General features: G+C 41.6%; 1 protein-coding gene across 11 annotated transcripts in view; it reads left to right on the top strand.

Annotated features, from left to right (window-relative positions):
- pkp4.S (plakophilin 4 S homeolog) overlaps positions 1–12,903 on the top strand; it is a 188,817-nt gene that overhangs the window by 163,739 nt on the left and 12,175 nt on the right. For all 11 annotated transcript variants that reach the window (XM_018237358.2, XM_041577705.1, XM_018237355.2 and 8 more), the window contains 3 exon segments: positions 8,979–9,162; positions 9,498–9,615; positions 10,477–10,665. In XM_018237358.2, coding sequence (XP_018092847.1) covers positions 8,979–9,162; positions 9,498–9,615; positions 10,477–10,665 — 491 coding nt within the window.

The raw sequence follows: 12,903 nt of genomic DNA on the forward strand, positions 1-12,903 counted from the left end.
TATCTGAAAGAAATCCCCACCGGCTGTCCTTGCTCTGCACATCCTACGAACGAGCTCTTTATCCACTTTACCCAGTTTGTTTCTGAAGACATTTCTTCTCTTTAATAACCTGCAAGATAATCTGTCTTTAATCCCCATGAGTCCTTTCAAGTAGGATGTTTTTGACCTCTAATTCAGTCACTGTAGTGGGGAAACTTCTTGCCTTGGCTCTGAGTAAACCTTCTCTCAGAACAGTAGTTAAAATGATACTGACATGTTGCTATGAGAATTGTTAGTAACATCTCGGTATTAATATGAAGAAGGGCCACAGTCATCTTTTTGTCCAAAACTGCACCAACCCTACCAGTGCATTGAGTTGTAAGTGCTTTCATTCATCATGCTGGACTGAATGTTGTTAAGGTCCTTACATAGACTGGAATACCTATATTGTAACTAAAAAGTAACTAACCGTACTTCTGCCGTATCAAGAACCCCGCCACCTTCAGCCCTGGTGAGTAACACAACCTTTCTGTCATACCAGCACATCTACAAATGGTTTAACTTTGAGAGTGAACTCAAAAGGCCATAAATACCAGGATGAAAACGAATCTCCCAAATAAATCTCCCAGAAATGCCTTTAATTACATTTGATTCACCACATGTAAAATAGTTTGCATGCATGCGATCCAGCTTCATCTCTCTTCCACATTTTTAAGCGACAAAGCTGGATCGCCGTATGTCAAGTGTTTTACGTTCTGTGATTTAAATGCAAGTAAAAGAAAAATGATTTATCTCCCCATGTGCCATAGTCCTTATGGGCTCCCTAAATTTGCTCTATTATGAAGCATTATAATATACATTTGACAATAGTGATGGCACATTCTGTTGTTCATTATGAAGAATTCCCAGCAAATGCTTTGCCCAATAGTATGAATGTGTTCTCTTATGGAGAGTGTTTACATAGGTATCTGTGAATAGATCATTTTATCTTGTGACCCTATAAATGAAGAAGAGATGCCACTGATTTGTTTTTCTGTGCTGTCCCTTCTTGCTCATTTTCCACTCATGGCAGAATGGAAATGAGGGCTGTTCAAAGCACTTCTGTTACATGAAAACAGTGCTTTTTGCTAAAAGGAAATTGCTGTGTAAAAGAACAAAATGTCACAGATCTGCATTCTTGCTTCTGCTCCTTTATTCCCAGTGCTTCAGAGCGGGCAATAAATTAGCTTCATTTGCCATAGAATACCATTGAAATCAAGCAGCGCCAAGAGTAAGGGCAGTAGCTGACTGGGAAATTTGTCGCCCGCAAAAAATGCACGACTATGGGCGACAAATCTCCCGAAAATGTCTCTCCATTGGAAATAACTGAAATCGCTGCCAGTAAAATCAACCTATTGCTAAATTCTTCTGAAGTTGCTTTGGGAGGAAACTTCGGTGCGACCTCGCAATATGTAGGTTATTTCAGTTATTTCCAATAGAAAGGCATTTTCTGTCAATTTGTCACCCACAGTCATGCATAAATAATGACGAGGTGACAAATCTCCCACATGGATTTTATCTGCAGCTAGGGTTTTGGGTCAGACAGCAGCAGGCACTTTCCACTGAAAACAGTTCCCTCTGGGACAGTTGAGTTGAGTGCCATAAATTCCCTGTGTTAGAGTGTAAGCTCTTTCAGTAGCATTGGCTTTGATCCATTGTATTCCGTTGTGTCCGATGCAGCTTGGAGTATGGCCATTTCAGTACCCCCTTGCTGCCATTTAATCCCAGACACATCTCAGAGCCATCCCAAACCCTTAGTAAAGGTGGCCAAGATCCAATCATTTGGCGAGATTGCCAAATGTGTGGCTCTTCTCCCAGGAGGCAACCTTGTGCAGAGTGATATCAGGCTGATTCAATTGTCTGGCCCTCAAGCCAACAATCGGATCATAGCGAAGGTGAATGGAAGCTTTTGGGAGAAGACAATGTTAAAGGGGACCTGTCACCCAAAAAAATTATTCACAATCTTATCACATTAGTCAAGCAAAATTAACTTAAATTACAGTATATAAACTATTTGAATCTTGTTTCCTTGAGTCTGCAAATTCATAATTATAGCAAGCAGACAGGAGCCATTTTGTGGACACTGTTATTAAGACAAGCCTTGCATCATCACAGAATCTTGTTTGTGCACCAGAATAGAGGACCCGATGTCCATGCCCTGGCTACACAATTAAATGGTGAAGAGAATGGGGGAATGTGGGGAGAGCAGTAACATCTAGGAAGTGCTGAATGGAAAGTGAAAGTAATTGTCTGCCCCACCTCTATGCCCAAGGCATAGAGGAGGGGAAGACAATGATTGATTGACAGCTGAGATTTTTAAATGAGCTTACAACAGCTATGAATGCTTTAAATAGATACTGGCATCAGAAAATAACCTTTTTTATTATGATACTTTTTACATTACCTTTCTTGCTACCCTGTTCCACTATGAGGGGGCTGCCATATTTTTGCAGCAGTAGTTGAAACTCGAACGGACAGGTTAAGAAGAGACAGTCAGGTTGGCAAAACAATCAGGTTTATGAACTTCAAGTAACGGTTACTTACAAAGCAGAACTATCAGCGAAACGAGTTCAACAACTTTTAACGTAGATTAATATTTTCAATATTTTTAGTGTCAGTATCGCTTTAATAAAAAATAGAAACTGGATTTCTTGTTTAATTTGAAAAGGACTTTTATTATACAGCTTTTTTTTTCTGGGTGACAGGTTTAATGAGCCAATGTGATCCTCAAGCCAATGGAAAAATTTTTACCTGCCCAATAGATTTCTGGCAGATATTCACCCAGATATCTGCCAGGAGGGCTCATACACAGGTTGACAAGCTGACTCTGTCTGAATGGGCTCAATCAACAGCTAAAGGCTAGGACTAGATGGGGCCAAAATCAGCCTGTTGAAATCCACAGGCCAATTTCAGACCAAACCACTAGCAGAATGCTCTTTGTGTCTGAAAGCCTTATGTCTTATCCAGCTCGAACACACTTGGCAGATTTCGGCTCAAATTGCAAAGTCTCGCCTTTCTTCACCATAATCCGTCAAGGCTTCTGGACATGAAAACAGAAGAGGATGAGAACAGGATTCTGCTAGCATTCGGGGGCTGAAATCAGCCTGTGGATTTCAGCAGGCTGATTTTGGCCCTATCTGGCCCTAGCCTAGGTCTGCCTGTGTATTGCTGTCCCCTTTTGTGGCAGCATTGTGTATACATTTGTTGTATTAATACCCAGTTTTGTAACACAAATCCAGGCTGTTCCAAACCCAGAGTGTCCCCCTCCATTGTAAAATGAGTAAAGATTCAGTCCTCAGGGTGGAAAAGAGAGTAAGAGAGGTACGTAGCATAAGTTCCTTAACCAGCTTTTTAACATCCACCTGCTAATGAGATTAGTAGCTGCTGTTATTCTTTATGTGGCTAGTTACAGCCACAAAAGGCAAACCTGTTTCTAGCAAGTCTCAAGGGGACTGAAAGCAACTTAGTTAATATTCATTAATATTAAAGTATTATAATTCATTTAATTCCTTTGAATCATGAAAAAAAACACAGTTAACTGCACCAGCCGTTTACATTGCCGCCTTCTATTTCACCTTGTAAAGGACAAGTGCTCCATCTGTGTTATACTCTAAACTGTTACATACTGTACCTAACACTTTGACTGTCACAACGTATCAGTGCACTGCACTCGCTGAAGCAGCATAAATCATCTAGTTACCCCTCAGCATCTCTCACCTTTGCGCCTGAGTTTAAGGCTTAGCAGATGGAGGTACTGTATATAAATAACTTGGTTTCCCACAGAAATCTTCCTACAATACATCAATTAAGGTTTTGCAGTTTCCCTTGCTTGTTGTGATGATCAGGTTTACAGATAATTAAATGCGCTTTTCTAAAAGGGCACAGGCAGAATTGCTGCCATCCAAGTGACTTCTTCTGCAGATATATATCCTCATTCTTTATTTAGTACATTGGAACAGCACTGCCATTTAGGTATAAGTGCCTCCCTGTACTCCAGGTGGGAACATTGTCATCGTTTCACATGGGTGGAAGTAATAAAGTGTGTTGCATTGAGACCTCTCTACAACTGAGCTGCCTCTTTGCAGCAATGATTCCAGCATTATAGGCTCTGATAATGCAGAACACGCAGTGCCAAATTCATTTCTTATGTCCCAGCGGCTCGGGATTATTGTGCTGTGGCCACAGGTCATCCCTTATCACTGTCTCCATGAATCATTCTGGAACTGCTTGGCTTATCTTATTATTTGAACTCATCCCAATAAAAGGAGTTGTTGGGTGATTTTTTTTAAAAGTTTGTGAAGAGACTCTGGGGGAAATTTACTAAAGGGCAAAGTGGCTAACGCTGGCAAAAATTCACCAGCGTGACGTCATTTCGGCACTTCGCCGATTTACTAACGGTAGCTGGCGTAATTTCGCCAAGGAGATTCTGGTGAAACTTCACACTCTAACGGCAGGCGAATTTTCGGTCTGGCGAAAGAGCGTTACTACGCTAATTCACTAAGCTTATGATTATACTGACCATTACCTCTATCGCCAGACTTGCCTTCGCCACCTCAGACTAGGCGAAGTGCAATAGAGTAGATAGGAGTTCCTCAAAACGCTGGCATTTTTTCCTATTTAAAGGGTGATAGACTGAAAAAGATCGTAAATTTTTTTTGGGTACCCTCCTTCCCCCCTACATTTGCTTAAATATGGCGCCTAAACTATACTGTGGGCACATGTGTAGGGCATTCTAACAACTTTATATAATTTTAAGGTTCCCTGGCCTTGTGTAGTGTAATGAATTTGCTGCAGCATATACGGCCATTGTACTTTAACTGCACGCCGGCTGCTAATTAGCCAACGCTACCGTAACTTCGACCTGCTGAGTGTAATTTCGCTGGCGTAATTTTGGATCTTCATGAATCAGCGTTTTCCAGACAAATTTATGTCTGGTGAAGTGTTGCAATGTGCGCAAAGCCATCGCTGGCGAATTTTCGCCGGTTAGTGAATTTGCCCCTCTCATTCTGCCAAGTATTATTACCTCTATGTATAGCGATTCTACTAATATTAATCTTCCATCTTCATATTGCGCTTTAATTCCCTCGATAAATAAGTGGATTATAACACAGTAGTTGGGCAATGAGAGTTAACTAATAAATGTGGGTATCTAGAGTGGAACAATGGTATCTTAGGCATGACTAAGGGCTATGACACATGAGGCAAATTCGAGCTGTTTTCTGCCCACATGCATATCAAAATGCTTGAATTTGAGTCAGGCAATAAGCGCTCAGTAACTGTGCTTGTGCGCTTTGTGCAGGGTTACAAAACTATTACCAGATCTTTATCTCCTTGTTATCAAGAGGCTAGTGCTACAGGTCTCTCTTGAGTGGTGCCAGTGCCCAGTATACAATTATGGAATCATTTATAACAGCTGTACATCCAGTATTCAGCCCCCCCCCCCAGCGGTTGAGAGAAAATATTTCTGCACCATCTTGCCTTAAGGTGGCCATACACTCAGGGCAGCCATCAGGGGGGAGAGTTGTAGGGGGCCCCGAGGGTAAGGGGGGCCCAGCCACGCCGCACTTTATTGATTAGCCGGGCCCCCTGCTTTCTGAGAGCTGCTGACTTTGGGAAGGCAGGGCGGGAGCACAAGGGGAGGTATCTTCTGTCCATTACTTCCCCTTATTGGTCACTGAGTTTAAGTCCCTTAGCTGCTCAGGGTTTGGATAGCTGAGGTTTGAATTTTTCCTCCAGCTCATCCAATCCCCATGCAGCTTTACCAGGACTTGAAATTCTGTGACCAATAAGGGAAGAAAATGCTGTCACTGGAAAAAGATGCAGCCACCTGTGCTCCCTTCTGTAGTTGGCAGCTCACTTACAGCAGGTGGGCCACACTAATGAAGTAAGTAACATGGTAGGGCCCCCCTAAAGGTAACCCTTTGTGGTCCCTGTTTTGTGGTGGGGCCCTGGGCACCAATTTTTTTTAAACTTCTGGGGGGGCAAATTTTTTTACATGGACATTTAAGGGGGGTCCTAGCCACCAATATTTTTTAATGGGGGACCCTGACCACAAATGTTTTTTTCAATGGGGGGCCCTGACCACCAATTTTTTTTTAACATGTGGGAACCATAGCAACCAATGTTTTTGTTTTTTTTTAGTGTGTGGTGGACCTGTGGGGAGGGCGGACCTGTAGGTGGGGCTTGTGGTGGGCGCAGCCCAGGGGGCCCAGGAAATTTTTTCATATGGGGTCCCCACGATTTCTGTTGGGGGCCCTGCATACACTATAAGATCTTTTCCCTGATATACCACTAACGGCAGGGCTATATTGGGGTAATCTGAACATTCGGCCCTATGGCCAAACGATCGGATTACGACTAGCGCAATGGGCTCCGACAAGTCAGTCGGGAGAAAAATCAAACCTTCCCGATCTAAATAGTGTCCAGATATCGATCGGAAAGACCCGTCAGAAGCCTCTATACACGGGCAGATTAGCTGTCAAATTGGTCTAAACGACCGATATCGGCAGCATTATCTCTCCGTGTATGGCCACCTTTAGTTTGCTTACTTTCTCTTACTAAATACCCTAATCCCAAACGTACAGGCTATCCCACTTTACTTTACACACCATCCCACAATTACAGCTAATTCCCCTTGATTGATAAATTAGAATGTACTCTAATTGAGTTTAATGCAGTATCTTTAGGTTTGCACTGCATACAAGTACAGATGTATGGTGATGCACGTATAATTGGGGGGGACAATTGGACAGAGACACATGGGCAGATTCGGGGAGGTTAGTCACCCGGCAACAAATCTCTTCTTTGGGGCGACTAATCTCCCCAAACTGCCTTCCCCCGGCTAGAATGAAAATCTCCGGCGGGAAGGCACTCGGATCGCTTTGTTTTCCGAAGTTGCCCAAAGTTGCCTCACGAGGAAACTTTGGGTGACTTCGGAAAACAGCGATCCCGGTGCCTTCCCGCTGTTATTTTCATTGTAGCCTGGGGAAGGCAGTTCGGGGAGTTTATTCGCCGGAAGAAGAGGAGCTTTGTCGCCGGGTGACTAATCTCCCCGAATCTGCCAATGTGTCTCTGCCCTAACAGGGTGCTTTGAAATTGCACCAGTCAGACCCAGGCAGTGCTTGACTTTGGTACAGCTACTGTGTAACAGCATGCTCAACCTTCCCAACTAGTCCCTCTTGATTGCTGTAGACTTCTTTTGTCTGATTTGGTTTATAATCAAATAATTAAAATTTTTAGAAATAATTTCCTTTTTCTCTTAATAATAAAACAGTACCTTGTACTTGAGCCACACTAAGAAAATGAATCCCTATTGGAAGCAAACCCAGCCTGATGGGTTTATTTAATGTTTAAATGATTTTCTAGTAGAGTTAAGGTATGAAGATCCAAATTATGGAAATATCTGTTATCCAGAATACCCCAGGTTCCAAGCATTCTGGATACATACAGATACTGGGAAGCAGTTTAGACATGAAAATTTGCTCATTTTGCTGCAGTTCCTTTGCTGCTCCCTCCTGCTACATTATAAAACTCTCTGTGTGTAGTTGTGAAAGGGATTAATGCAGGCAGCCTATTATTAAGAGATAAGAGCTCTGCGGGTCCTTGGGGTATTTAGACTAGTATGCATTTTAGCATCTTTATGTACTCCAGGGAGGGGAAACACGATAATGAGAATCTGCTTCTACTCCAGCAATAAATGAAATCTGTTACCTTCTCTGCTGATTTTTTTTCTTATGAAATCGCTTAATTGTGTGTTTTTTACATCATAAAATTTTGTTTGCATATTAAGCAGTGCTATTAATGATTAGAAGAGAATGACCTTATAGACTGACAGTAAGAAGATCCAGTAATAGTTTATGAAAAAATATATGATAGAACAGATCCCAGTTGGGTAACTTAACACATATATTGGGGAGTCCAGGAGCACTGTCCTAAGGCTTTACCGGGCGGTTAAAGCGATTTTCCAGTGTGGCAGGTACTGTATTCAAAACCAGGCCGGTGAATAAATGTTGCAATGAATAGCAAACTGAATCTGAATTCTAATTTGCATATGCAAATTAGGGGTGGGAAGGGGAAACGTTTTTTACTTCCTTGTTTTGTGACAAAAAGTAACACAATTTCCCTCCTGCCCCTAATTTGCATGTGCAAATGAGGATTCGGTTTGGCCTGGCAAAAAGATTCGGCTGCTGAAAAAGGCCGAATTCCGAACCAAATCCTGGATTCGGTGCATCCCTACCAGTAATAGCCAATCTGGCATTTGCTCCCTTAGGGCATTTGGTCAGCCCTCTATATGCTGTTGGACTGCAACTCACAGAATTCCACCACGTCTGGTCCATGCACATGTTTGTGATGCTGATATGTGTAATTGGTAGCTACTGGTGGACTTGTAATTAAATTCAGACGAGATCTTCATGGACAACCAGTGGCTCCCTACTATTACTGTTATACAATGGGTTCCTGCAGTACCTTGCTGTCTGATTAGTTCAGGTGCCTTTGAAATAAAGGGGACCCATATTGGTTACTCATATTCATCATCTGGTTTTTGAAATCAAAACTATATCCCTTAACCCATTAAGACCTAGTGTAGATCAATGAGACATTTTCAGAGGTGACTTTGCCTTTCCTTATCTTTCCTGTACCACAACTTCCTCAAACCTACAGAGCTTTTAGGGAATTCAGTTTAGCGATTTTTAATTTCACAGGCCTGCCAGTCTCCCCAGTCATAGCATGACGGCTATTGATCTCTGATATGAGGAACTAGTAAGAATCAATTCTCCTTCTTTCAGAAAGCTGCTGAGCTGCACCATATATTCCTAGCTGGCACTTGTGCATTAATAGCACTTCACAAGTCTTTGTTGCAATGTTTACAGATCCTTATCCATAACCCAGAGAAATACTGAGAGTTCCTATCATTTATCAGCCTTTCCCTGAATTTCTTCTCGCTCTCTCTCGTCTTGCAGGAGTCCTGTGGAACTTATCTTCCTGTGATGCTGTAAAGATGACTATTATCCGTGACGCTATATCTCCCCTCACTAACACTGTGATAGTGCCACATTCAGGCCTCAATAATTCTTCTTTTGACGACGATCACAAAATGAAATTTCAGTCTTCATCAGTCCTGCGCAACACCACCGGCTGCATGAGGTATGATTCTTGCTCCCGTAACTTTGATACTACCTCTTAGTGTCATTTCACTTGTTATATTTAATATAGTATAGAAAACTGACTGGATGGATATATGAATATGTCCATCTGAGTATGCAGATTGTGCCGAGTCACATACTTTTAACCTTATTTATAATGCACTCTTCAATTGTCTGTGCAGCGATCTTGGCTACGGCAGCTGCCTGACAAAACATATGCATTTTCCAACATTCTCCAACATGTTACCATGTGCTCTATCAGAAAGTATCCATTGCAGGGTGTCTCTCTATTATGTGTGCCCGTTTTGAATGCCGGGTATTGATTTGATTTTCCAGGAACCTGAGTTCATCAGGGGAAGAGGCGCGCAAGCAAATGAGATACTGTGAAGGCCTGGTCGATTCTCTGCTCTTCGTGATCCAAACCTGTGTGAACACTTCTGATTTTGACAGCAAGGTATATTATGTACCTTTGTTATATCATCCAGTAACAGCACCAGTTCTGTGCCCGGTGCAACAGTGAGGAGCCACCTAGAGCAAGGCAAACTCATATATAGGGTAGATACCAGCCTCACAACAGTTGAAGGCATCATAATTGTTTTACTTTTGAAGGCATTTACATTTGTATATAACTGGAATTATGATCTAGTACAAAACGAAAATGTGGATTTTCAGAGTCCTAAGCCCTATGGCACACACCACATTTTTTTATATATATTTATACCTTATGTGTAATCTATAACTTCCATTCCTCTGAATGACAGACTCCACAGAGGAGAATCAACATAATGTTTCTTCACCATATTTCAGCCGGCAGATAAAGAGTGTGTCATAGGCCTATAACACTAATGCCCTGAAACTACATGGAAAGAAATGTTGCAGCTTAAAATATCACTCAGTGTTTGAACTGGGCAGACAAGGAAATACCTTCTGCACCAGTAACTTAAACTTTTGCCATTCTGTCTGGCCTCAGCCTAGACTGAACAGCAGGGAGTTCTACCGTTACACATTCATGATATTAGCAGCATAAATATGTCTACCCCAGTAGCTTCACCACTGTAGGCAAAGGGTGTCCCTTACTTCTCTGCTTCTGCCCCTTTCCGTAAGCAAAGAAAGAATATCCTGCAGCCTCTCCTTGCTTATCAGTTTGCAAATAATAAAACTCTGTGTGTATATTTAGCACTCATAATCCAGCCACTCTGCTCCTTGACTGTACAATGTTAGGGAAGTACTGAGTATTTCTTGTGGTAGTGTGATTTTGATGAACACGAAAGCTATGTATGTTTGCTAAGCGCTCCATCTATTGCTTCTGTTCCAGACAGTAGAGAACTGCATCTGCACGCTGAGAAACTTGTCTTACCGCCTGGAACTGGAAGTGCCTCAGGTTCGAATGCTGGGAATAAATGAAATGGATGGCTTCTGCAAGGAATCCCCCAGCAAAGACTCTGACTCCAGCTGTTGGGGGAAAAAGAAGAAAAAGAAAAAAAAGCCCCCACAGGAAGATTTGGTTGGTATAGCGAGTACAGAGAGATGCTGCTACTAGTATCACAACAGCTTTATATGAGCACTATGTGGGTTCCAACCACGATGCTGATAGCATTAGGGGGTTGTGCTTATATCTGTTGCTTTTATCAATACGAAAGATTATGATCTTACAACAATTAGCAGTGTTTCATGTTTTTTATTTGTTGGTCAAATTTGAATCCCTGATGCCTTGTCTAGGTACAGTTGGTGGTTCTCCTGTGGCTGTGACTTACATTTACCTAAAAGGTAAAAGGCCCAAAGCTTACAGCTGGCATGTTTCCTGTGCGCAGGGTCTAAGTCTAGCACGTCTCCCATGTGTATGGGCTATGTCTGGCATGTCTCCTATATGCATTGGCTGCCACTGCAAAATCAAGGCCTTCAACTGGCAAGTCTTTCCTGTACAAGGGCTACTCTGCAACTCTACTGTGGTATTTTTGCCTTTAAAGGGATACTGTCATGGGAAAACATGTTTTTCTCAAAATGCATCAGTTAATAGTGCTGCTCCAGCAGAATTTGGCTCTGAATCCATTTTTCAAAAGAGCAAACTGATTTGTTTTATATTAAATTTTGAAATCTGACATGGGGCTAGACATATTGTCAGTTTCCCAGCTGCTCCCAGTCATGTGTCAGAATTCAAAATTGAATATAAAAAAATCTGTTTGCTCTTTTGAGAATTGGATTTCAGTGCAGAAGTCTGCTGGAGTAGCACTATTAACTGATGCATTTTTTGAAAAAAAAAACATGTTTTCCCATGACAGTATCCCTTTAATCTGGACAGACAACTGAACTGTTGCATCCTCATCAGCCCATGAGAAATCCTCTTAAGAGTTTGAATAATCACATTCTGATTCATTCTCATCATTACTCATAAGGAAGCCCTTGTTGAGTCATGGTGCCAGTAGTGAATGGTTCCTTATACAGACACATTTACCTTTAAAACCATTGTAAACCCCTTATCAAAACCCCAAAACACTTTGGAGAGAAGAAAATGCTAACTGGTGTTAACATTTTGAAAGTTAGTTTGTTCTGTGTAACTGACTTGCTGTATAATATGTATGGAGGCATAACTTATTGTGATCAGACTGCCCCTTTTCTTCATAACTTCATTTCTATAGATTACAGTATTTTAAGCTGCAGTATTGTTGTTTTGACTGGGGTATACTCTATAGATCTTAGCCGAGCAATATGAAGAATGTGTTCCCTACGGCAAGCAATACAACAGCTTTGAGTCATTCATGTTAATGGAAATACAGGAAAAAATCATATGAACTATTTTACCTAATTTAAGGTTCTATTTGGTGTTCATTTTGTCTCAATAATTCATTTCATATATTTACACTTTAAATAAACTGCCAGTGGCAGAGAGAGATTTTTTTCTTCAGGCTAAAGCTGCTTTTTGCCCAATTATCATTTTCTTCAATCCAAAAGATGCAACTATAATAATGCTAATAAATAATTGTAAGTAGCGGGTATTCTCTTGAAACAAGCACACATTTCTCCAGTTCTAGTCGTGCTCCTGCCTGTAACATCTTGTGAGAAGAAATATAATTTCAACTGAGCGCAATTCCCTGGGCAGCAGCCATGATATTTTCTCTATATCAGTAGCCGTGTAAGGAATCATGCAGGTCAGCCAGTGTTTTGCAGAATCCAATTTCTACAGAAAGGAGCTTTTCCCAGCTGAGGGACTAGAATATGTGTTTTTTATTTATTTATTTAGTATTCTAAATAAGGCAGTTCAAACCGTCTGCTCTCTTGGTGACCTACAGCTCCCGAACGTATATCGCTGAGTATGCTGGGATTTGTAGTTTACAGCTGGAATGGCATTGGTCTAATAACCCATATTATTTAGGTTTTCGTATTGCTGTTAATGATTTCATCTTTGCTTTTTGGTCTGTGTGGCTTCATAGATAATTTTATGAGATTTGTAATACAGTAAAATATTACAATATTTGATATCAGCAGGGAGTTTTTTAACCATATCAAGGCACATGGCCACAGTGTATTGCATGTCACCGAGTTCTATAACCCTGTAAGAGCACAAAGCTGTTGATGAGTTAAAATAGAGCCTGCGATATTTCATGTAATATGCTAGTTACATTGAGGTAGGTGACATCATCAAGTAGAGTCCTGTGCAGGTCCATTTTTTGGGACCTGAACCCGACCCGTACCTGCAATCCACAACCCCCATTCTTACCCGCTTGGACCCGCTACCCGACCCGCA

Source organism: Xenopus laevis, chromosome 9_10S (assembly GCF_017654675.1).
Source record: "Xenopus laevis strain J_2021 chromosome 9_10S, Xenopus_laevis_v10.1, whole genome shotgun sequence".
Lineage (NCBI taxonomy): Eukaryota > Metazoa > Chordata > Amphibia > Anura > Pipidae > Xenopus > Xenopus laevis.